Consider the following 21565-nt stretch of genomic DNA (forward strand, 5'->3'; position numbering starts at 1 on the left):
ACCTTTTTATTACTTTTAACTTCTCCGATTTTTTCTGCCGCCTGCTACCAGTAGACTCTTGTGATGATTTAGTTGAGTTCGACAGCTTGAATGTAGGCTTGCTAGGAGGCGATGAAGGTATAGAGCCTGAAGGCAACCGAAGTCTGTCCATTTTTGGTCTTTCGGGGCTCTGCAACAAAGAGGGCACCTGTAACTTGGCCGGCTCTTTCTTTTCCTGTTTCGGCGGAAGTAATCGACCGAGAAATTACTCGGCTTTCTGCTGAAGCTTTCCTAACTGGCTGTTCCTGTGAGCTCTGCCCTTTTTTCTTGTATGTGGCTTTGGGTTTCCTCGTTTTTGTAAATCCTAGTTTGTCTTTCAAATGTTCTCCTGAGCTGGTCGGCGGCGTGTTCCCAGGTTCTTTGCGTTGAGTACGCTGAGGAGCTACACCCGTTTTGCGTCTTTTGCTGTCTAAATCTTCCGAGTTCTCTGCTTGTTCGATGGGGGAATCCTTTCTCTTGCTTCGGGTTTGTCGCGGCGTACCAAAGCTGGTGCTTTTGATGCTCGCGCGCACTGCTCGTTCATCTCCCTCCCCAGAACTATCCGAGCTGTCAACAAAAGAGAGCAAGGTTTTCGTATTTCGCGCCCTGCTGGTTTGACTGCCTTTGACGGGCGATTTGCTTTGACTCATTGCGTTCGTAGGAATGTCAGTTCCAAGAGTACTATCTTCGTCCTCGTCATCGCTAGAAACCGGAGGATCGTCAACATTCTTGGCCACCTTTTGTTTTGGTCCGTCCCTGAAATTGGACAGGAGAGGAGTAGTTGCATCACGCTTGCTCAGACCAACTATCCTTCCAGGCATTTTGGATCCTCGTCGATTGTTGAGAACTGGCATCATGTCTGCCTAGAAGCTAGATGTCGGGAAATGAAACTAATCGGCCTGTCACTGACGCAGAGGGTCAGAGTGCCTTTACAATACGTTCAGCACCTTACTTTAGCATGCTGGCAGTGTTGTCAGCCACGATGGCAGGCAACTCCAAAGACGGAGGCAAGAGAGCTTGAATGCGAGCTATCCAGCCTAATACCGGGGGCGAGGTCGTTGGATATGGAGTGATGTCGTTGGTTAGAAACGAAACGTTCAGCTCGGACAAGGTACAAATTAATTGCAAGTATTCTGGCATGCTCCGTAGGGGTCAAGATGCTGCAATCCAAACATCTTTTCATCTGCCGGTCTGGCATTGGATGAGGTTGGCGCGTGCCTGAAACTGGGGGACGCGACCAAACATTTAGCCACCCAGGCCATTTGAATGACTGCACATGGACAGCTGCCATTGGCGGTGGAGCCCCTGGACTCACTAGTACTCACTCACCTCTGTGTCACAAACCACGGCCGTACCGACGGAAGACAACAACAGGTCGCCAGATACCCACCTAGATACGTAGTCGATATTCGACTGGAGTTTTTCAGCTCTGCAGAACAAAGCTTTCCGCTCCGTGGTAAGGCGGCCCTATAACGCGTCACATCAGCCGAATCTCCAATCGTCAATCCAGACAAGCCACCTCGATGGCGACACTCAATCGCAAATATGCGGCTCTGCCTGATCTGGTAAACCGCCCTTGAAATCAACCAGCAACTCGGTGTTTGACAATGCTCATTGAATGATAGGATTCGGCCCCAGACGTTTACGAGACACCTGAATTAACTGATGACAACTCCACCGTGCCCGTGTGTTGCCCCCTGATGATCCTTTGTAGTATTCCGCTGCTTATCTACGTGCAGACTACTGCGAATAGGGCACAGTCCGATGACGAATTCTACGATGTTGACGAAGACGAAGACAGCCACGGTATTTCGAGAACCAGATTGCGCATCGACGAGGCCCGCTCACGTTTCTTGCCCGCCAACGTCGACGCCAACGGGGTAGACTTCTCAGATTGGGTGGATGGGAAACGAAAATCATACAAGGCATCCAGTCGACGCCAGCGCATACTAGAAGATGGCACATATGAACTTGGCGACCTGTCCGACGATGACGATGACGAGGGCTTGGAAAGGAGGATTGCACGGCTTAAGAGAGAGGTCGAGGAGGCGAAGGAGGAATATGCAAGGCGTAAAGCCGCCACTGCAGCAGCTGCAGCAGAAGCTGAAGGCAAAGTCCTTTCAAACGAAAGACTGGATACTTTAAGTCAAGTCCTTGATGATATAGCCAAACCTCCCGGTCTCGAGACCTCCCGTGGCATGGCAAAGGCACATTTCCCATCGTCGACCAGCAAGCCCGAAGTCCCTGCAGGTGATGGCCCTACATATACCGTCACCTACGCACCAACTTACGAACAGAGCCATGCTCTTGCCAAGGCTGCAGATTTTGACCGACGGCTGCTCATGTTGGAGAAAACCCTTGGAATCAGCGCGTCATCACTATCTGAAGCCGGTGCAAATGGACTGCCAAGGGCTATATTGCCCACTCTAGATAATATGGAAAAGCAAATTTCAACTCTGGCCCAGGCGTCGACCTCGAACCTAGATGCTATTACACGGCGCGTGCGAACCTTGGCGTCTGAGCAAGATAAGCTCAACGAGTCCCGGGAAAAGGCCAAGGCACTGAGGGAAGAACTCGGCAAGCAAGGTCAATCATCGACTGATGCGTCGGAACAAGAATCCAAGATCAATGCACTGTATGGGATTCTGCCCACAATTGAGAACCTCACGCCTATGCTGCCTCCGTTGCTGGACCGTCTGCGATCACTTCGTGCGATCCACGCTGATGCCGCAACCGCAAGCCAAACTCTCGAGCGGATTGAAACACAGCAAGCTGAAATGACGGAGGAGTTGAAGCAGTGGAAGGAAGGCCTTGAGAAGATGGAAAACGCCATGACAGACGGTGATGTTACAGTGAAGAGCAACATGAAAGTCATGGAAGGTTGGCTGAAAGACCTGCAAGAACGAATGGCTAAATTGTCCTAAATTTTCTACTCATTCATCTTGCACAATGATACCCAATAATCACAAAGTCGCATTTTTGCTTTGTTCATGTCGTTGCCATGGACTCCACCGCTCAACTCGGCGGGCGGTGCCGCTAGCTGCTAGTAGAATAATAGTCACGTGGCGGGTCTTTTCGGGCTGCATTTAATTCCGCTTTTGAGCTTCTCCTCCGCCAACTTTTATTTTTCTCACGCAAATTCGCTGGACGAACTGCCATTGCGTTTGTATATAAATACAAAGTATGCTGTATTATTTTTTTGGTAAGTCACGTCTGCATGTACTATTGTTTTTTTTAGGGTGCCTGAAATGATGCTTCAATAGCATGTATTACCTGAATACTCTTTGATGTACTTTTTATCACCAAGATCTCTGACTCAGGCCATTACCTTTCTCTTTCTCAAATGATTAATTTTTGACCGAGCTGGTTACTAACGCCGTAATTGCAATATAGGACGCACATACTCTACATACAATGATGACTTCGATACCCAAGCCTCCCCAGGGCCAATTTCGGGTGCTTTATTTCGCTGGTGCCAGCTCATTTACTGGCAAAGACGAGGAGGCTTGGCCCGCACCCTTGCACCTGAGCAAACTCTTTGCCGAGCTCGAGTCTAAGTATCCTGGCATCCAGGCCAAGATTTTGGACTCTTGCCTCGTTACTCTCAACCTCGACTACGTAGATGTTCCCGATGCCGGCGATGCGAATGGGCCCGTGATTCAAGAGGCTGATGAGGTTGCCATCATACCTCCGGTCAGCTCTGGTTGATAATCAGAATTTGTTGATGGACATTAAATCTGTGTGTCGTGTTATTGGGTCCGCGTGCACTGCCTTGGAGCCGAGCGTCGCTCTGGAATATGGGCTGATGATTCCTGCAGGGCGACGCCTAGGCGCCTTCTGCCTGGCTTGCCCCTTGCCAGAAAAGCAGAGGATCCCGCTCCTGTGGTAAATTGTCGGGTTGCTCATGTGTACGCTGGTGTTGCGTCCAATGCTGCATCCAGGAGGGATGTTGCTTGGAGTATTGCCGGACTCGCCGGATCAAAACCATGGCCGAGGAGCACTATGATGACGAGTATTAAAGTTGCCACTACGGAAAAAATGGCCGTCAAGCTCGTTATAGTCGACACATGGCACCCAAATGGGTGGGTGCGCACCTCCCATCGCTCTATCTGATGAGGGCAGATTCGCTCATTGTACACTGGTGCCAAGAGCGGGACTCTGTATGAGTTGGGGATGCATGCCCAAGTCTACATTTTATAAGCTTATGGTTGTGAATGATGCAGAGGAGAAATGACCGCCGCACTCACATATGGACACCAACTGCATTGGTACGAATTTAAACACCCGCCACATGTTTTGTGTGCCCAACACCGAAGTAGGTGATCTTGGCCACTCTCTGCAGTAGTGAAATTGCTGCGGAAAGCAGTGATATCGGATGCTTGAAACGGCGATGTCATGGTCAGGATCAGTGAAGTAAGGTTTTGGCCAATATGATATAATGATATTAATTAATCAGGCCCCAGAATCTCGCGTCTAGCTTTGATTAAGACATTAACATTGGAAGTGACAAAGAACGTGGGAGCTCCGGAAGTGCTGCTTCAGTGCTGCTGACACATTCGGGCTGTGCGGGGAAGGCAAAGTGCAAAAAACTATATCTGCCAACTCCCGGTCTGGTCATCATTGCTCGAGGCCGTTCGCTATGCTTGACAGCACCAAAGGAATAAGGTTCGGTCGGAAAAGTCAGTGTTTAAGATCATGCTACAACATAACTTGGAACTAGTCGAATGCGAAGCGTCTTGACAGCATTATTTTCAAGACAGCTTTTACAGAGTAAATGGGCACTGGAGAGCAGTTACCTACCCTAAAGCGGGAGGCCACGATATCCCCCCGACGAGTCGCAGCCTGTTGGCATGCGAGAATCATCTCTATGCTATCGCAGGCGGTGATGCATATTAGTAGATGCTCCGGCGATTCATCGAGCAGGAACTCTGGTGTATCGTGTGCATCAACCCCGGCAGATGCTATTCTTGCCGGCGGCCCTTGATGCTTGGTATTCAGCCACTTTGAACGTCAACCCAGTGCTTGTGAATGCAAACGCTCTGCTACCATTGCAGTTCCATTTATTCAGCCAACTCTGATCATTAGTATCATCAATAAAAGTGAAGGGAGCGGACGAAACTACGTGAATACAAACACATATCTACAGACAACAGTAAGTAGTAGAACCAGTCAATCGCCGACACTACGTGTATATACCAATATTATAGCACGTGATTCAACAAGCAATTGGTGAGATGGCCGAGTTGGTTATGGCGTCAGGTTAAGGTTACCTTGAACACCCTGTTTCCTGATGGAGCAATCCTCCTGGGTTCGAGTCCCAGTCTCATCAGACAATATTTTTTGCTCACTTCCTCAAATAACAAAGTTCTGCGTAGTTGCACTAGTTGGCAACTGTGCTGCGCATTGTTGGTTGTTTTTTTTCGTGTTGTCGGACTCGGGGCGTTTTTCCCTTTGTGCTTTGTGAAACCGTTTTGGTTTAGCCACGGACATGATGCACCATGACTATCATGAACAATGAGGCGGGAAAGACTGACACCATTGCTGGATTGCATAGCAGCTGCTGTTGAGTACGATATGTCAGTACGCCAGTGTAATAGTGATATTAGCCTCCGAGAATAAGGGCTGCGGATAACTGTCATCCAGAAGCCTCCGGGGATGCCTGTGATGACCGCGTGCGTGTCATTAGTGGACTGTGACGAGCTCTATTTTACCCGAATAGACAGACAATTCACCATCCCTGGCGGTGACAGCCATCCGTCAAAGCGCTATAAGCTGCCCGCGACGGCTTGCAACAAAGTACGAGTGTGTCACCATGGCCTTGAACGGCGCCGTGAATCGACAAAGAGGACCTCTCTGTATGGGGGTTTCGACTCCTAAGAATACCACGACAAAATCAAATCAAATGGCCATGTATCTGATCCAACCCTGGCACTCAAAATCCTCTCCCGTCTCTCAACAGAATGGTATCGTCATGACCTACCTGCCTACTCCGTACGTTTATTCGGTTCTGCGAAATTCATGTCTCACAAAAAATTTCTGACAAGCACCGCTGTTTTTTTTGACATGACCTTCCCTTCTTTTTTCCTTTTTGCATTTGCCAATGGCAACCACGCAGTGAATACTCTTCGTACGCAAGACGCGTAGCAGCAGCTAAATTGCCGATGGGAGACGGGCCAAGGCTACGGAGCGGTGAGTTGCCAAAGCACAAAGGAAGCGAGTCACCTCCACGCCGAGCTTTTCAAGCTCAGAGCAAGTTCGTACCTTTGCACTCACAATTTTGAAAATCCCATGCCGACTGTATTTGCCAAACATCTGAGACCTCAGCCAGCCCAGTTGACCTGCTGTCTCGACGGCCGGCGAAACGGGTTCATGGAGAGCATTGCACTTGTGACTGAAAATAACAAGTCACTTCCAATACTGATGCCGTGTCAGAACAACAACGCACCCTGCCCAGAGAACCGGGGCAACTAAACACGCATCAGTCGCTAGTCCTGCTGTTACACAATTCAACGTCGTTACACAAAGCCTCTTGTTTTCTCAATTAAAGTGGGGCGCCAGCTGCAAGGTAATAGTTGCACCAAATTACAATACAAATTTGACCGAGATGATGGCTGACCCCTTTTTTGAACTTTCCTTTTCGAAAACCCTCGATTTTGCAGCTCGATTTTGAAGGCCCTTTCAAGCCCGACTTTGCAGCCTTTTTTTGCAGCTTGATTCTGAAGCTTTCAAATGGCCCAAATCTCTCTAGGAGTAAAAGCAGCTATCTTGGCTCTTCATTTTGAAACCGAATATTCGATATTACGAATAACCGAATTATTTCAAGTCTCTGAGAGGTCTATTCGACGAATTATTCGGGAAGCGATTGAAAGAGGCTTTAACCCGACCCTTCGGCCTTTCAAGATTGAAGATAGGATACCTACAACCAAAGTCTCGCAGCGGCCGCCCTAATAAGGTCAAAAACCGGGAAATTCAAGAGCAAATTATCAAGAAGGCTAGCACCGATAGATACGGAAGGGAAAAGTCAACTGCTGATATCGCCGGTGACCTTAGCGGCCAGGGCATTCCAATCTCCGCCTCAACGGTATCCCGGACCTTGAAGTCTTTGGGACATCGGAAAACTAAGCCTACGAGGAAACCTGGATTGACGAAGGCCATGAAAGCAGCTCGTCTCCAATAGTGTATTGATCATCGTCATTGGACCCTAGATGACTGGAAAAGGGTCATTTGGACCGACGAGACCTAATTCTCAGCTACGTACGCAGTAGTGCTGTTTAGCAGCATTCAGTATGAACGAGCCGAGGTGCTCCGAATATCCTGTTCCTTGTCGCATTGCCGTGTCCAACGTGATGATGGCGCGTGAGTTGAAAGGGGGTATATCTTTGTACATCTCTCCGTCTTTCCTCCCCTTCCCGAGGATAGTATAATATCACACCTGGTTGGCTTCCTAAATAGCAGTTAGAAGGGTTATTTTCTTCTAGTAACTTACTAGTGTCATGATGCGCTTCACACTCGCCGCCTTGGCCATGGCGGCCACAGCCGGCGCCATCCCGACAACCTCAACTTCACCCTCAGCCGCCTCCCACAACGACTTCTCCTGCAAATCCAGCCACAACGCCGTCGTGCTCCTCCACGGCCTCGGCGCCACCTACTACGAAGACCTCAACCTGCTCGAGGCCTGGCTTCGCACAAAAGGCCTCTGCACCTTCTCCCTCACCTACGGCGCCTACGACGGCTTCCCCCTCGTCGGCGGCCTCAAGCCCGTCGAGGAGTCGTCGTCGCAAATCGCCCCCTTCATCCGCGACGTCCACCAGGCCACGGGCTCTCGCAAGGTCGATCTCGTCGGCCACTCCGAGGGCGCATTCCAAGCCCTCTACACCACCAAGTTCGGCGGCGTCGAGCACATTGTCGACGCCCTTGTCGCCATTGCCCCCCCAACGCACGGCACCTCCTTCGCTGCCCTGTACAGACTCGCCGAGCTGCTGGGCGCCGAGAGGGGCGTCAAGGACGTTCTCGGGACCTTTGGGTGCAAGGCCTGCGCGGGCCTGGTCACTGGTGGTGCCGCCGTCCAGAGACTCAACGACGGATCGCCCTTTGTGCAGCCGGGCACCGTCGTGACCGTCATCACGTCAAGGAGTGATGAGCTGGTGACGCCCACCGAGACTTCCTTCGTCCGTGAGCCGGGCGTGAATAATATTTACGTGCAGGATTATTGTCCCCTTGATCCCGTCGGTCATATCGGCGAGGCGTATGATTTGAATGTGTGGAATCTGGTGCTGAATTCCTTGGAGAAGAAGGTTGGGCGCAAGTTCCCCTGCGTATTCGGATCTCCTGGTAGATAGGAGGTTGTACATGACTAATTAAATTGATGGTTGTTGACAAGTAGTTATATCATGTGTCATGGATTTGAAATAAAAAAGTATTAGTGTTTAATATATGAAGTTAAAGACTTGCTTATACCTGGTGTTGTTCTTGATCAACCACTAGTCAAAGTTGCAAATGAGAAACAGGTGAAACAGGAGGCTGCAAATATATGAAGCATAGTTATTAAGCAACTTGCTCTATACTCTGTTGCTTTGTTTTGAAACGAGTATTTTAGCCTTGTTGCACTAGCATACACTAAACAGTGTTAATCATACAAAATTACCCCTCTTCAAGAGCCTCTGGCAAGCAACCTCATTGACCATTGCAAATCCAATACACACTCAAATAAGCCCACCAGCCATGACTATCTCTCGGGATCGTCGAACTTGTTGCTTGAGCTTTCTCATCTCCATTCGCCTTCGTCTGGCGTGTTGTTCATTATCTTCCCCAGGTCGGGAAGCAGTAAGAGTTTCCAGTACCATCAGGTCAGCGAGAAAACGACGAATCCCGAAGACCAGTTTTGTTCCGTACAAAGGCATCAATCTCTTCATTACACGCAGCAGAAGCCGCAACATGCAGACCCCGAAGAACGTCGCGGTCTGATATCTCTCGGTCGTCGTAGTCAACTTCGATAGAGTCTGCGCTGACTTGAATCGATGAAGACCTTCTGGGAATGTTGGGCCGAGCGGTTAGCTTGGCTGGGACACCCCGGCTTGAAGGGCAGCATATGCCAATATGACGAGGATCATATTGAGAAACGGGCTGCTTTTTTTTACTGCGCCTGGTCTGGGGCGGTCTTTGGCGAGGCGGGCGTGGATCTACATCCGTGCCTCTCCTTTGCTGCCCGTCAATCTGTGTTTCGACTTGCTGATTGTGTTGGGGTTGAGAGGGCTTTGCCGACAAGGTTGGCTGTGGCTCAATCTTTGGAACGCGACCAACCTGACGTGAATTTCTGATACTATTTCCTGTATATAGCCTGTTATTATTGTTCAGAACCGCCGTAGAATCCTTTCCAACTCGATGTTGCGAGTCTCTTCCATGCATAGTGCCGATGCCCAACACAACATTCCTCGTTACGGACTTTGGGTTTTGGCATAGTCATGGAATGTCTCCGCCCTGTGGTGATGAAATTTGGCCTGTCCCATTGGTATGTCGTCTCGTCCACAGCCGTGCTTCCTGCCTCTTGTGCAGTTGGTTTTTGATAAGGGCTGTGAGAATCGGAGCCAACGTGCTCCTGGGCCAAGTATCCAGGCGGGTGCACCTTGGCAGGTCGATTTTGTCTCAATTCTTTGACTGGTTTCTTTTCGAGTACCCTGGGTTTCGCTGAAGGAACCCTAAAGTGAGTCCAATCAGGATCCGTTGTCAGGTCGTCTTCAACCGGGAAGCAAGGAAGACAGCGCCGAGTTGGCCGCTTCTTCCGCAGTCGATGTTTCTTCTTCCGAGGTGGGACTTCGTCAATAAGTGCGTATCTGAACTCATCTATATCCTGTGACTGTGCAAAAGATATTTCCGTACCAGGGCTTTGGGATGGACCAGAACCATTATATCCGTCCAGTTGTGCAGGTGGACGACCATGGCCACGCTGTCGACGTAACGGAGGTGGCGGTAGACCTGGCTGCAGCTGCTGCAAATAATGAGGCACGCCTCGGGCTTGCTCTTTTGACGTCACAGCGAGCCCTGCCGCCCGAAGCTGGGGACGAAACGGGAGGAGTTCTGAGACTGTATGAAGCGTTGCGGCGTCTATCGGCGGGGTGATTGTAGTATTTATCACAGTCTTTCCCTTTGCACCTGTCTGATTTGCGTAAGCCTCGAGATCTCTAGTGAAACCATTCAAGGCATAGCGTTGGCTGGATGTGCGTGATGTGTTGTCGTTGTGGGGTGAGTTTCTGCCTGAATATTTTGAGATCAGCTGAAGCTGCTGAGCAATGCTTCGAGATACTGCCGCTACAAGTGCGGAATCAACAGACTGGCGCCTTGAAGGGTTGGCAAAATCCGAGGCAGCATCCATCAGACTGTGGCGAATGTTGGCCGGTCCTCGCTGGCCTGGAACCAGAAGTTTGCGCTGTGACAACTCCAATGGAGGCTTTGGCGCTGCATGTTGAATTACAGGATGCGTGGAAGGATGAGGATTAGGTTTGTCAGGTCCCACAACTTTGCTGGTAGAGGGTGGCTCAGGAAAAGAATTCAGGTCGAATGGAGATTCGGATTTGTGTAGCTGTTGTCGAATGTCTGGGCTTATGTCGTATGACGTCTTTATCCATGTGGGTGATGCTCCTTTTTTGCCCAACGAGCTAGGAGATGCGTCTTTGTGCCCTTGTCGATCCTTGTCTCGGAGATAATCTTGCTTCCCGACATGCTTTGGTGGCCCGAGGTTGAAGAGCTTTGCAAATGGTGATTTGCGAACAGAGCAGCGAGGCCGGCCAGGGCGTCTAGAGAGGAATACAACACGAGAGCGGGGACGGTGAGTATCAAATGTACTTTGTAATGAATTGTTTGCCTCAGGGATAGATGCTAGAGGAACCATCTCGGCCAGCGAGCACGATGATGGCAAGACTGGTGGAAGCAACGTTTCCAACAGAGGCTATCCAAGAAAGTTAGACCAAGTAATGGTTATGAGGTACTGCGATGAACGAGATGTGCTGCTCGATAGCTACTAAGGCATGATGAGAACACCTCGTCCACGACGCGGCCTTGGTGGATGCTGGAGCGCGAAACATGGCGACGGCCAGGAAACGTCGAGAACGAGAGAGGCGGAGTAGCAGGGTCAAGTTGTGGGCTCTTTCTTCAGGAAGAAACAGGCAAGTGGTAGTGTAATTAACCATGTGTTTGGCATCTGCATGTTCTGCTTTCACCTGATATCCTTGATGCCAGGATTGGAGTAGACGTCAAGCTGCCTCCGACCCTTGCGAAGTAGAAACTCAATGGCGGCAAAATCGCGCTTTTCTATCCTTAAATTGCGATCAAACTCGGCCCTAATCACGGACAGTGTGTCAGGAATATTTTTGCAACCATGTATGCAATGTTTCTTTGCTGTGCGCCTACCTTGCGAATTGCTCAAAATGAGCTCGAGTGCTCTTTCATGCGTCAGTAGCAAAGCTTGGGCGACAGCGTTCAATGTCGGGAGATGGCAAATGGATAACCTACCGCGGGTTTCTTGCGGCTCTGACGCAGGCAACTGCGGTACAGAGCTAGAACCTCTTTCTGGAGACCGGAGAGGCGCATTGTGGTGACGGTTGGAGTTTATAATGATGCGTTTGATTTGGCAGCTCGCCGAATCCGGGAGAGGGATTCATAAAGCCGAGCTGCTTGGAGCTTCTGCAGGCAATGAGCATCTGGCCAATGGGAAGCTAGCAATTTAGAGGTACGTACCGTTCTTCGGATACGGATTAGTGACTCCCGAAGCCTTCATGCTCGACGCCATTTCCCGGCGGATCCCGACGGCAGCTACAAAAACACGACGACGTGTGGCTGGCGATGTAAACGGCTCCGGTCTTTCGGTGGGAAGATTGCAGTTCAAAGCCGACGAGATATTCAACTGAAAGTGTATTGACTTTGTAAATATTGGTGGTTGGAGTTCCGCGGCCGGTTGTGCCATTTCGCACGCACTGCTTTCCCGATGTGGTTCTGAACCAAGCCATCATCATTTATAATCCATTTACCCCCCGAACACCGTTGCTTTTAAATATCAACCAATTGCCTACCAAACATCAACACCAAACATTCCGGCCTTGTAGTTGCATTTTCGAAACTTGAACATGCCTGCCTTTTCAGTGAGTGTAGACCACCCTCCTCCCGTTGCAAGCTGCACATGGTCGCTGCTGACTGCGCCGACATCGCTTCCCGAGATCCTGATTCCTGACACTCGTTGCTCAATAGCGTCTTATTCGCTTCCTCGCCAGAGATGGCCGCACGTACTATGGTGATGCCATCCTACCAAAAGGGGTTGTGGACATCGCAAAAACCAAGCGAGCTCGAATTGTTACCGGTGATATATTCGGACAGCATCAAGTTACAGACCAAGTGGCTGACATTCGTCTTTTGCTACCACCCTTGGATCCCGCCCACGTCAAGACAGTCCGATGTCTTGGCTTAAACTATGCCGACCACGCAAAAGAGACAAACATGCCCCAGCCCCAATACCCAATTCTTTTCTACAAGCCTGCTACATCGCTCTCAGGCCCGTCTGACCCGATTCCCGTTCCGCATGTGGCCCAGGAGGGCAGTGGCTTGGATTACGAGTGCGAGCTGGTCATAGTAATCGGAAAGAGAGCTACCGACGTTTCCGAATCAGAGGCTCTTGATCATGTTCTTGGGTATTCCGTAGGCAACGACGTATCACATCGAGATTGGCAGATCAAGCGAGGAGGAGGCCAGTGGTCGCACGGCAAGGGATTCGACGGCTGGGCTCCTTATGGCCCAGGTATTGTTACCACTGAAGTGATAAAGGACCCTCACCAGTTGAGGATTTGGACCAAGGTCAATGGCGAAATCCTCCAGGTGTGTACATCCTAAGTGACTTGACGTGATGGGGGAGCTGCTAATTGCTTTAAGAATGGAACAACTGCGGATTTGATTTTTGGAGTAAGGAAGACTGTCTCCTTGCTGAGTCGTGGCGTGACACTTCTGCCGGGGGACATCATTTTCACAGGAACGTGAGTAACTCTGGATCGATCTCAGATGATATTGAAACCCTTATCTGACTCGGAACAGGCCTGCGGGTGTCGGGATGGGCAGGAATCCTCAGGTTTGGCTCAAAGATGGGGATGTCGTTGAAGTTGGTATGGAACAAGTTGGAACCTGGTAAGTGCTCTCCGACCAACAACGGCACCCAAAACGCATTCGCTAAACAGGGCATCATGCAAAGCACAAACACGGTTGAGTTTGCAAAGTTGGAGGCAAAGCTGTAGATTCAGTTATAGACATAAATGCCTACATTTCCGGATTCCATCACATAACCAGCTGCACACTTTGTACAATTTGCCCACGTGGATACTGTTGCCTCACTCCGTTACTCTACATATTCCTGACAGGTTCCTGTATTTCCAGATGCGCTCCCGCCATGCAATGCATGCGGCTAGACGCTTAAACATCAAGACAGGCATAGCTTGGCCTGTCGCATGAGGCGCCTCTGGTTCTATTTTCGAGGCCCAGGCACGCAGCACAACCCCCGATCCACGCTGGAAGCATGATGTGTGGGAAACAGCTCGAGGGCCTGAGAGATAGCAACCAGACAGCCAACAAGACTCACCAAGAGATGCCTAAACCTGCGGCATCGGTGGTGGCTCAGGTGGGCGCTAGGTGTTCAGCCCTGGCGTTCAGCTCTCAAGCTGCCATGTCGAGACTCCACCTCCTTCTGCACGTTGCACAAATCCGCACACCAGGACGTCCATTTCAACCAGGTGGCAGCCTCCACGTGCATCCAACCGTCCATACGGATTTCCAGACCTGGGTGGGCGATGTACATAGGCTGATTACGGTACCTAGGAGGCCTTGCTGAGACGAGTTTCGAGGGGAGCACCAGCGCGATGGCGGGCCAGGGATGGACTGCGGCTCTCGACATGCAGCCTCACCCAGCTGCTAGGGCAGGCACCGGGTGGTAGGATGGAGGGATGCCAGACAAGTTAAGAGCCTCGGGGGCGGTACATCGCCGCGTCAAGGGTCAACATGCACGAGACACGTTCTGAACTCGCTGCCAGTACCTCATTATTGAATGGCGATAACTGTTCACTGTCAAGAAAGGGGAAGGGGCCGACCTATTTAAACGTTTGACACTGCTCGTTTCTGTTTATAAGTTGTGCTGTGTGCGTACAGTATCCTAGCACAAAGGACCTGTCTGTGCAGCTTAAGCACTCTGACATCATGGACATCACTCAACGCCCCATGCCAGGGTCCTTTATAGACGAGGATCTCGCAGGATTATACCACAATCCCTTCGAAACCCTTCAAGTACTACAAGATGAATGGCGCGACAAAGACCACGCCTCGCCATGGTCAGCAGACAACATGTCGGACATTGACCTCGGCGACATTGACTGGCACAAATACGAACCACCTGGTGTGCTTCGCAAGGCACCAAACTTCACTTCCCTCATCCTTCAAGACATCATAACGGCCTCCATAGACAATGTCAAAGCCCGGGTTGTCCAAGAAGATCACCAAAAGCAGCTTGAAGATGAACGCCATCAAGCCGCTGAGGAAGAGGCTCGCAAGAACGGCAAATCCCCCGAACCTTATTTGCCCATCATCATACCACCAGAGAAACCGATAGAACCCGATGCCTCGCCTACGACGATTCTAAACGGTGCAAATTTGGCTTGTTTTAGCACCGTGTCGGTCACGTCGGCCGGGAAAGCGACCGAGGTGACTGTTGTCAAGGATGCGGGTCGAAGGAGGTTTGCTATCCGGAGGCTGTTTCACAGAACGCTGGAGATGGGTGAGAGTAGTGCGATGGGTGGTGCAAGGGAGGCGCTAAGGCAGAAGTTGGAGGCGAGACTGAGTAAAGTTGATATCGCCAACACGGATTCCAAGACGCAGGAGGCGCTCATGGCACTGAGGAAGTCCGGGTTTATTCAGGATGCTGAGCTTCCCAAGCCACCAGAGCCAGAGGTGTCAGTAAAGCTTTTCTGCTATGTATCTGCCAAGGGGAGGAGGTAAGCGTGCTAACTGGGATCAGAGAATGCGTATCTTGCCTCGATGATATACCTGTTAAGGATGCGATCAGGGTCCAATGCCACAGCTACTGCAAAGACTGCTTCGTCCGACTCGTCACAGCAGCCACGCAAAATGAGCAACAGTGGCCGCCGAAATGCTGCTTGAACCAGATACCCTTCCGACTAGTCCTCAAACACGTACCCGACAACTTGAAGAAGACATTTCAAGAACGGGCGTCAGAGTGGGAATTACCCATGGGCGAGCGTGTGTATTGCAGCCAGCCCGAGTGCGGTGTCTGGATCCGACCCAAGAACATCAAACTCAACAAACGCCAGGGGAAATGCGAACGCGGCCATTTAACCTGCACCATCTGCCGTGGCCCATCACACGGCAACGAAGACTGCCCTCAAGACTACGACATGAACCTCACAAACACGCTAGCTGAAGAGGAAGGCTGGAAACGCTGCTTCAACTGCCACGCGCTCGTCGAGCACAGAGAAGCATGCCAACACATGACGTGCCGATGCGGCACTGAATTCTGCTATGTCTGTGGCCTACGCTGGAAAACATGTCGCTGCACAATGCAGCAGCTCCGTGATCTCAAAGAGGCAGCCGACGCTCGGCGCGAGAAAAGACGCCTCAAGGAACAGGCTGAAGCAGAAGAACTCCGCGCCATCCTGGCGCAAATTGAAGAATTGGAGCGCGAAGAAGCCGCTCGCGCTGAGCTCGAACGCCTCGAACAGGCGCGGCTAGAAGAAGAACGGTGGCAGCAGCAAATAAAAGAACGGATCCGCCTGGAAAGCATTCGCCGCAAAGAAGTCGAATCGAAATTCCGACAACTGCGCCTGCGACTCAACGATCTACACGAACTACAACAAGCCATGCTGGAGTCGTATCAAGAAGACTGTGCCGCGATGCTCCTCCACGAAGCAGATGCCATGAAACTCAACCTCTCGGCGCATCACGAAATGCAGCGAATTGAACTTTTGCAAAAGATTTCGCAAAAGATGTCAACGCGAGAGAATAACTTCAAGAGCGAGTACGCCGCGCGCCTCGCGCACGAACGGAAACTTGAGCAAACGTATCTTGAGCAACTGCAGGATTTCTGGAGCGGCAAAGCCAATGCTGAGGCGGAGATTGAACAGTCTATGATCCCGCTTAGGAGGAAGATGGACAAGGGACATGAGGCGTGGCAGAGGTGGAGGGACCAGCAGATTGGGGTGTACAAGGCGAAACTAGAGGATGAACAGATCATGAAGGAGGAGGTCATGTATAGCCAGTCAGAGAGGATGAAGGATATGTGTGACGAGCGGGAGATGCAATTGACGAGGAAGATGGTGGCGGAGAAGAAATGGTTTCGCGAGGTGGTCTTCGAGAGAGAGAGGTTATTAGGCGACTGGGAGGTTTCGGAGATGGAGGGGGACGCGGACAGTCTGTTTATGAGGGAAGGAGAGCGGGAGAAAGAGCCCGAGCCAGAGAATTTGATATCATGAGGACATGATTTGAGCTTGTGTCATGAGTTGCGTATAGTGAACTATGGTGGTGTTTTCATCCATTGCAGGGCGGCGCGTTGGTGCGGCATTTTTGCATTTTGCCATGTATAAAGACCCGAATTCAAGGATAGACGAAAAAAGCATCAAGACGCAACCCTTAAAAACGACATTGCATCCCGTCTATGTTGACTCAATGGGTGGCGCGGGCCATATTATAAGTCATGCACCGGCCGGTCCCGCTTTGGCGCATCCCAAAAACCCGACGTTACAGAGAAGACTTCAACTCATGACACAACCACGTCTCTCACCATGAATACATAGACTCGGCCCCAACACTCATCTTTCCTCATTTCCTCTCAACCCGCGATAAAATCCAGACAGAAAACATAGACCAGAAACGCCGCCATGGCCGTCACGGGGGACTCACTGTCCCCTGGCCCAACGCCGCAGTGAGTTCAACTTCAACCAAAGCCCTTCTCCAGAAAACCGACAACTAACCCACCTCGTAGTCCTCTCAAAATATTCGACGCAGCAAGGAAACAAGACAGATTCATCTATGCCTGTGCACCAATGGTGCGCTACAGCAAGGTACAGTTCACACTCGCCACTTGTGAGCAAAACCGGCACGAATATGCTGACCCCAGCGCAGCTCGCCTTCAGACAAACGGTTCACCAGTACGGCACGGATCTCTGCTGGACGCCCATGATTCTAGCCAAGGAATTCAACCGCAGTGAATTTGCCCGCGACAGCGGTACGGTCTCTTTACATCTCCCTCACATCACGTATAACTAACCCCCCCTTTGCCCTGGGATAGACCTCACCATATCAACTACGGCGGCGCAACCGCCCACGATTCTCCAATTCGGCGCCAACAACCCCCTCGAGCTGGCACGCGCATCGTCGCTCGCCGCACCGTTCGTGTCAGGCGTCGACCTCAACTGCGGATGCCCGCAGTCGTGGGCGTGCGCGGAAACCCTCGGCGCCGCGCTCATGGACCAGAGAGCCCTTGTGCGCGACATGGTGACGGAGACGAGGCAGCGCCTGCGCCAGGACGGATGGGCCGTCGCCGCGGAGAGCGACATGGAGAGCGCGAGCGGCCGCAGCGTCAGCGTCAAGATCCGCGTCCACGACGATCTGAGGTACTGCCCTTCTCCCCCCAGAATCTGACAGGCTGCAAAGGCCTGCTAACGCGGCAGAAACACAAAGGAAAACGATTGATTTTCTCGAAACCGTCATCGGGCACCCGCAGTTCCGCAACGTCGACTGGGTCACCATCCACCCGCGGACGCGGCACACGCCGTCCACGACGCCCATCTTCACCGAGGCCCTTGAGATTCTGACGCAGAGGTACGCGGCTACGCTGCCGCTCCTCCTGTCGGGCGACGTGTTCGACCTCTCTGCCCTTCCTATCCGCAGCACGAAGCCCCTGGATCTGTCGACGCTCACCGTCAAGGACGAGGCCACGCCCCGGCCGAGCACGACTCACCTGTCGGGCTTCATGTCGGCGCGGGGCTTGCTCGCCAACCCGGCCCTGTTTGCCGGCCACGCGGCATGTCCGTGGGAGGCCGTGGAAACGCTCATGTGCAAGATGGCAAGGGCGCCGCTGCCGTTCAAGCTGGCGCTGCATCATGTGCAGGAGATGACGGGCCCGGGCATGGGCCCCGACAAGAGGGCCCTGCTGAACAAGAGGGAGAGGGCCGAGCTGAACGCCTGCGAGAGTATGCTTGATTTGGTGGACTTTTTGGACACAAAGGTGGAGGAGCACACGGGCAGAAAGGGAATGCGCAGGGATTTATGAATTGGGGCATGAATCGACGTTGATGATGAGCGCCGTACACGGTGATGGATGACTAATGCGACTTTTTTATTTGGGAGACATGGGAATAGACCATAGCACACGACTGGATGACATAGACCAAACATGGATGTAACCTTGAATATCGTGACACATTCCTCATAACTACCGCCATGTGACTACTGCAGTGGGAGGCAGCAAGTGTCTTTTTGCCCACCCTCACTCAGGTCGTGCAACGCCGAATACTCATCGCCTAGAAAATGCATTCCTACTTAGGCGGCCCCCCTCATAGACCTGCCAATACACTCTGTATCCCAACCGACCCCGAGTCGTCCCTCCTCTGCACAAATGCCCTGAAATCGCCCTTGCACAGCTTCCCCCTCCCGCCGCTCTGGCCCGGCGCCAACGCCTTTGCCTTCTCCCTCAGTGCCTCCGGACCTACGATGAACAGTGACCCAATCTCCGTAAGAAGCTCAACCATGACCGAAACATCCTTGGCAAGGGGCCAGTCCCGCATCACAGAGACATACTTTGCAATGTCCTGCGTGACCATCAGCCCTCCCGTTGCATTGACCTGGAACTTCTTGAAATGGTCAAAGAGGAGCTCGTGAATCGAGAGTGCGAGTTCGCTAAAGTACGTTTCGGCGTTGAGCCCGTCAATAGCGAGGCTGGCTTCTTTGGAGGAGCGGCCGAGGAATCTGCAGATGTTGAGACACGTGGGCGTTTGGAGAAATTCGAGCTCGCCGCCTCTGGGGCGGAAGTCTTGCTTCTTCTGGGAGCTGAGTGATTTGGAGACATAGTTGGTGATGACGTCGATGGAGGTTTTCATGACGGCGTTGGTTTTCTTCTCGATGGCGTCGATGGCCATGTTGCGTTGGGCTTCCATGCTCTTCCTTACCGTGGTGTTGGACTCGGCCAGGCGAATGAGGACGACGGTGATGAACCTATCCATGATGGCGGAGATGGTAACTGCCGGACGGATCGTGGGCAGGAAGGTCAGGTCGGGCTCCGTCTTGGAGTTTTCCACCAAGGTACCTTGTCCGTCAGCGGCCTCCAGTGCCGTCTGGACATAGAGCTGACCCATATTGGTGAGCAATAGCTGCAGGAGGGTGTTGACATCCTTTGGCGTTTCGGCTTGGGATCCGAGCTCCAAGGTTCGCTGGACACTTTCCGCGAGCCACTTGAGCATACGCTTCGCATTGCCGACGCTCAGCGCACCGTCTTCCTCCGAGACCTCGATCTCGTTCTTGTTCTCTTTATCCTTAATACCAGCGACTCGCAGCATGATTTGCTTATGTGTCGGTGTGAGATCTGAAGAATCTAATCGTTCCAGATAGGCGTCCTTGGCCGTGGCCATGAACTGGGTGCCTTGCTGGGCTAATGATGCCATGAAGCCCTGCGGTGCTCTCTTTCTTCGCGAATGGTACATTGTGAATTTGAACAGCAACGAGCCGTACATTTCCTCGAGGCTCTTTCGCTCTCGTTCGATGTAAGAGCTTCCCACCAAATATGGAACGAATAGCTCATCCATCTGTTGATCTAGCGTCTGCGCAATCTGCCCCGAGCATGCGTCGGGGTGCTCTGTGAGACCATGCGTTTTCAAGTCCTCCACCAACGAGCTTATGTAGCTTCTTGAGGAATGTAATGATCTCAAAAAGGCCAAAGTGGACACGGTCTCTGCCTTGCCGAGGACCTTTTCAAGTCTCTGCTGAATAGACTGCTGAAATACTCGCTGGATGAACTTGATGAGGACTGTTTCATAGTACGGAAATGCTCTCTTAATGATGAATGATTCTTCCTGCATGACAATTTTGACCTCGTCGACGAGAGACTGCAGCCCCGGATCGACGCCTGGAGGGTCTGAGTCAGGGTCCGCCAGAACTTCCCACGTCTCTCCGTCAGCAATAGCCTCATCATTCAGCTGGTCTCGATCAATAAAGAACTGATGCTGATTGACGAATATGGCAATCACACTAGCGCCACCATTAAAGTCATACAAGACCTTGGAGCATTCCATCATGTCATCAAAGTTCTGGTGTCTGTAGCTGTTATTGAATTGTTCTAGAAGGTCCTGTTCCAAGGTCTCGCAGAACTTTTCCAGAATCTCGCGCGTATTATGTGATTTGGCTTCGCCAGTCTGGCCACTTGGCGTCGAGCTGTTTCGCTGGCTGTTGGAAGAACTCCACGACAACGGGTCTAGCTGCTGGCTCATTCTCATCAACTGTCGCGCGATGACTGCGCACCTGATTTTATTCTCAGACCCGCCCTGAAGTCGAATATCTTCCAAGGAGGATAGCAGCCCGGACTCGCTGAGCTCGGTCCAGCACTGAATCAAGAACATGGTGTCTTGTGCTCGGCGTCGTTTGCGATCAAGCTCCTCTAGCTTCTCTCCTATTTGAACAGCCACATTACCTCCACCGTCGGTCCGGCCCCCGGCTTCCGGAGTATCGCTGGCGCTGTTCTGGCCCAACGATCCATCGAGTGCCTCGAACGAGGTCATGGTTTGGTCGAGCGTGCGACCGAGGGTATCGAGAGTCTGATCATGCTGGATCTCTGCGCGACGCACTTGAGACAGGATTTCGGACTCCTTCTCTTGGAGCTCGTCACCGAGTAATGCCAGTTGCGATAGGGCATCTGTTGAGAAAGTAATGGTTAGTAGTGCTTGGGGAGAAGCATCGAGGCGGATTTGGGGCTGGCTGGCTATACTTTCGAAGGTCCGAATTAACGGCTTAGGGTCGAATGCTGCCGCTGCAGGTCCCGAGCGGCGATTGGCAGGAGCAGCACTATCCGCTAGACTGTCGATAAAGTCGCGAACGATAAAGTCCTTGTTGGAGAAATTGTCCAAGGTGAAGCTCGGGCCTTTTGGAAAGAGGCTCTTTGGGCCCGAACTGGTCCGCTCCATTGTTGGAGAGCGGGATTGCAAAGGTCAGCGGACAGGCTACATGTGTGTAGTGGCTGTGGAATATCAAGGCATCTGCGTACAGACGCGGGTTTTCGTCGGGGGTCTGCGCAGGCTGGGAGGATGTCGTCGATGCATCGAGGTCCGCCGTTGAGAGCTTCGCCTTGTCGAGTTCAACGTTGCGACGTGCCTTGGACGACCCCTGGCCCATGTGTGACACTAGTACGTAGGACTCAGGAATCCTGAGCCACTCTTAGCCCGCCCGCAACCTGGAATGCGACTGCGCCACAGCCGAACTACGAAGCACATGCGCATTGCCAAGTCTAGCGACGTAATTAAGACACGGA

At 51.9% G+C, this 21565-nt stretch overlaps 11 protein-coding genes and 1 non-coding gene across 14 annotated transcripts; 8 read left to right on the top strand and 4 right to left on the bottom strand.

Annotated features, from left to right (window-relative positions):
- Positions 1-101: 101 nt before the first annotated feature.
- J3458_003543 (uncharacterized protein) lies at positions 102-839 on the bottom strand (the record flags this gene model as incomplete). The annotated part of the gene is made up of 1 exon (XM_066117818.1): positions 102-839. The coding sequence occupies one exon, from the start codon at positions 837-839 to the stop codon at positions 102-104; it is 738 nt and encodes a 245-aa protein (XP_065977609.1).
- A 508-nt stretch (positions 840-1347) lies between these two features.
- J3458_003544 (uncharacterized protein) lies at positions 1348-3125 on the top strand. Of its 2 annotated transcripts, XM_066117819.1 has the most exons (3): positions 1348-1583; positions 1644-1703; positions 1758-3125. In XM_066117819.1, exons 1-3 carry the CDS (start codon positions 1542-1544, stop codon positions 2940-2942), a joined length of 1287 nt encoding a protein of 428 aa, XP_065977610.1. In that variant the 5' UTR covers positions 1348-1541; the 3' UTR covers positions 2943-3125. The 2 variants fall into 2 exon arrangements, with proteins under 2 accessions (XP_065977610.1, XP_007806905.2); XM_007808714.2 differs by having other exon boundaries at positions 1348-3125.
- Positions 3126-3151: 26 nt separating this feature from the next.
- J3458_003545 (uncharacterized protein) lies at positions 3152-5167 on the top strand. Its single transcript, XM_066117820.1, has 3 exons — positions 3152-3220; positions 3412-4431; positions 4482-5167. Exon 2 carries the CDS (start codon positions 3433-3435, stop codon positions 3724-3726), a length of 294 nt encoding a protein of 97 aa, XP_065977611.1. The 5' UTR covers positions 3152-3220; positions 3412-3432; the 3' UTR covers positions 3727-4431; positions 4482-5167.
- A 79-nt stretch (positions 5168-5246) lies between these two features.
- J3458_003546 lies at positions 5247-5347 on the top strand. Its single transcript has one exon. It is a non-coding gene; the product is annotated as a tRNA-Leu (tRNA).
- A 503-nt stretch (positions 5348-5850) lies between these two features.
- Positions 5851-8418, top strand: J3458_003547 (uncharacterized protein). Its single transcript, XM_066117821.1, has 2 exons — positions 5851-6207; positions 6451-8418. Exon 2 carries the CDS (start codon positions 7512-7514, stop codon positions 8355-8357), a length of 846 nt encoding a protein of 281 aa, XP_065977612.1. The 5' UTR covers positions 5851-6207; positions 6451-7511; the 3' UTR covers positions 8358-8418.
- A 617-nt stretch (positions 8419-9035) lies between these two features.
- On the top strand, positions 9036-9335 carry J3458_003548 (uncharacterized protein; the record flags this gene model as incomplete). The annotated part of the gene is made up of 1 exon (XM_066117822.1): positions 9036-9335. One exon carries the CDS (start codon positions 9036-9038, stop codon positions 9333-9335), a length of 300 nt encoding a protein of 99 aa, XP_065977613.1.
- Positions 9336-9361: 26 nt separating this feature from the next.
- Positions 9362-10903, bottom strand: J3458_003549 (uncharacterized protein; the record flags this gene model as incomplete). Its single annotated transcript, XM_007808711.2, has 1 exon — positions 9362-10903. One exon carries the CDS (start codon positions 10901-10903, stop codon positions 9362-9364), a length of 1542 nt encoding a protein of 513 aa, XP_007806902.2.
- Positions 10904-11227: 324 nt separating this feature from the next.
- On the bottom strand, positions 11228-11601 carry J3458_003550 (uncharacterized protein; the record flags this gene model as incomplete). The annotated part of the gene is made up of 3 exons (XM_066117823.1): positions 11228-11351; positions 11422-11453; positions 11524-11601. The coding sequence occupies 3 exons, from the start codon at positions 11599-11601 to the stop codon at positions 11228-11230; spliced, it is 234 nt and encodes a 77-aa protein (XP_065977614.1).
- Positions 11602-11834: 233 nt separating this feature from the next.
- J3458_003551 (uncharacterized protein) lies at positions 11835-13583 on the top strand. Of its 2 annotated transcripts, XM_066117824.1 has the most exons (5): positions 11835-12149; positions 12256-12876; positions 12931-13031; positions 13090-13179; positions 13244-13583. In XM_066117824.1, the coding sequence occupies exons 1-5, from the start codon at positions 12135-12137 to the stop codon at positions 13284-13286; spliced, it is 870 nt and encodes a 289-aa protein (XP_065977615.1). In that variant the 5' UTR covers positions 11835-12134; the 3' UTR covers positions 13287-13583. The 2 variants fall into 2 exon arrangements, with proteins under 2 accessions (XP_065977615.1, XP_007806901.2); XM_007808710.2 differs by having other exon boundaries at positions 13090-13583.
- A 655-nt stretch (positions 13584-14238) lies between these two features.
- J3458_003552 (uncharacterized protein) lies at positions 14239-16523 on the top strand (the record flags this gene model as incomplete). The annotated part of the gene is made up of 2 exons (XM_066117825.1): positions 14239-14987; positions 15053-16523. The coding sequence occupies 2 exons, from the start codon at positions 14239-14241 to the stop codon at positions 16521-16523; spliced, it is 2220 nt and encodes a 739-aa protein (XP_065977616.1).
- Positions 16524-16571: 48 nt separating this feature from the next.
- On the top strand, positions 16572-18322 carry DUS4 (tRNA dihydrouridine synthase; the record flags this gene model as incomplete). Its single annotated transcript, XM_066117826.1, has 4 exons — positions 16572-17111; positions 17173-17275; positions 17339-17663; positions 17731-18322. The coding sequence occupies exons 1-4, from the start codon at positions 17094-17096 to the stop codon at positions 18320-18322; spliced, it is 1038 nt and encodes a 345-aa protein (XP_065977617.1). The 5' UTR covers positions 16572-17093.
- Positions 18323-18446: 124 nt separating this feature from the next.
- Positions 18447-21561, bottom strand: SEC10 (Exocyst complex component 5). Its single transcript, XM_066117827.1, has 2 exons — positions 21026-21561; positions 18447-20953 (listed from the first exon to the last, which is right to left on the bottom strand). Exons 1-2 carry the CDS (start codon positions 21219-21221, stop codon positions 18606-18608), a joined length of 2544 nt encoding a protein of 847 aa, XP_065977618.1. The 5' UTR covers positions 21222-21561; the 3' UTR covers positions 18447-18605.
- Between the last annotated feature and the right edge of the window lie 4 nt (positions 21562-21565).

This window comes from Metarhizium acridum (genome assembly GCF_019434415.1).
Source record: "Metarhizium acridum strain ARSEF 324 chromosome Unknown scaffold_13, whole genome shotgun sequence".
Taxonomy (NCBI): domain Eukaryota; kingdom Fungi; phylum Ascomycota; class Sordariomycetes; order Hypocreales; family Clavicipitaceae; genus Metarhizium; species Metarhizium acridum.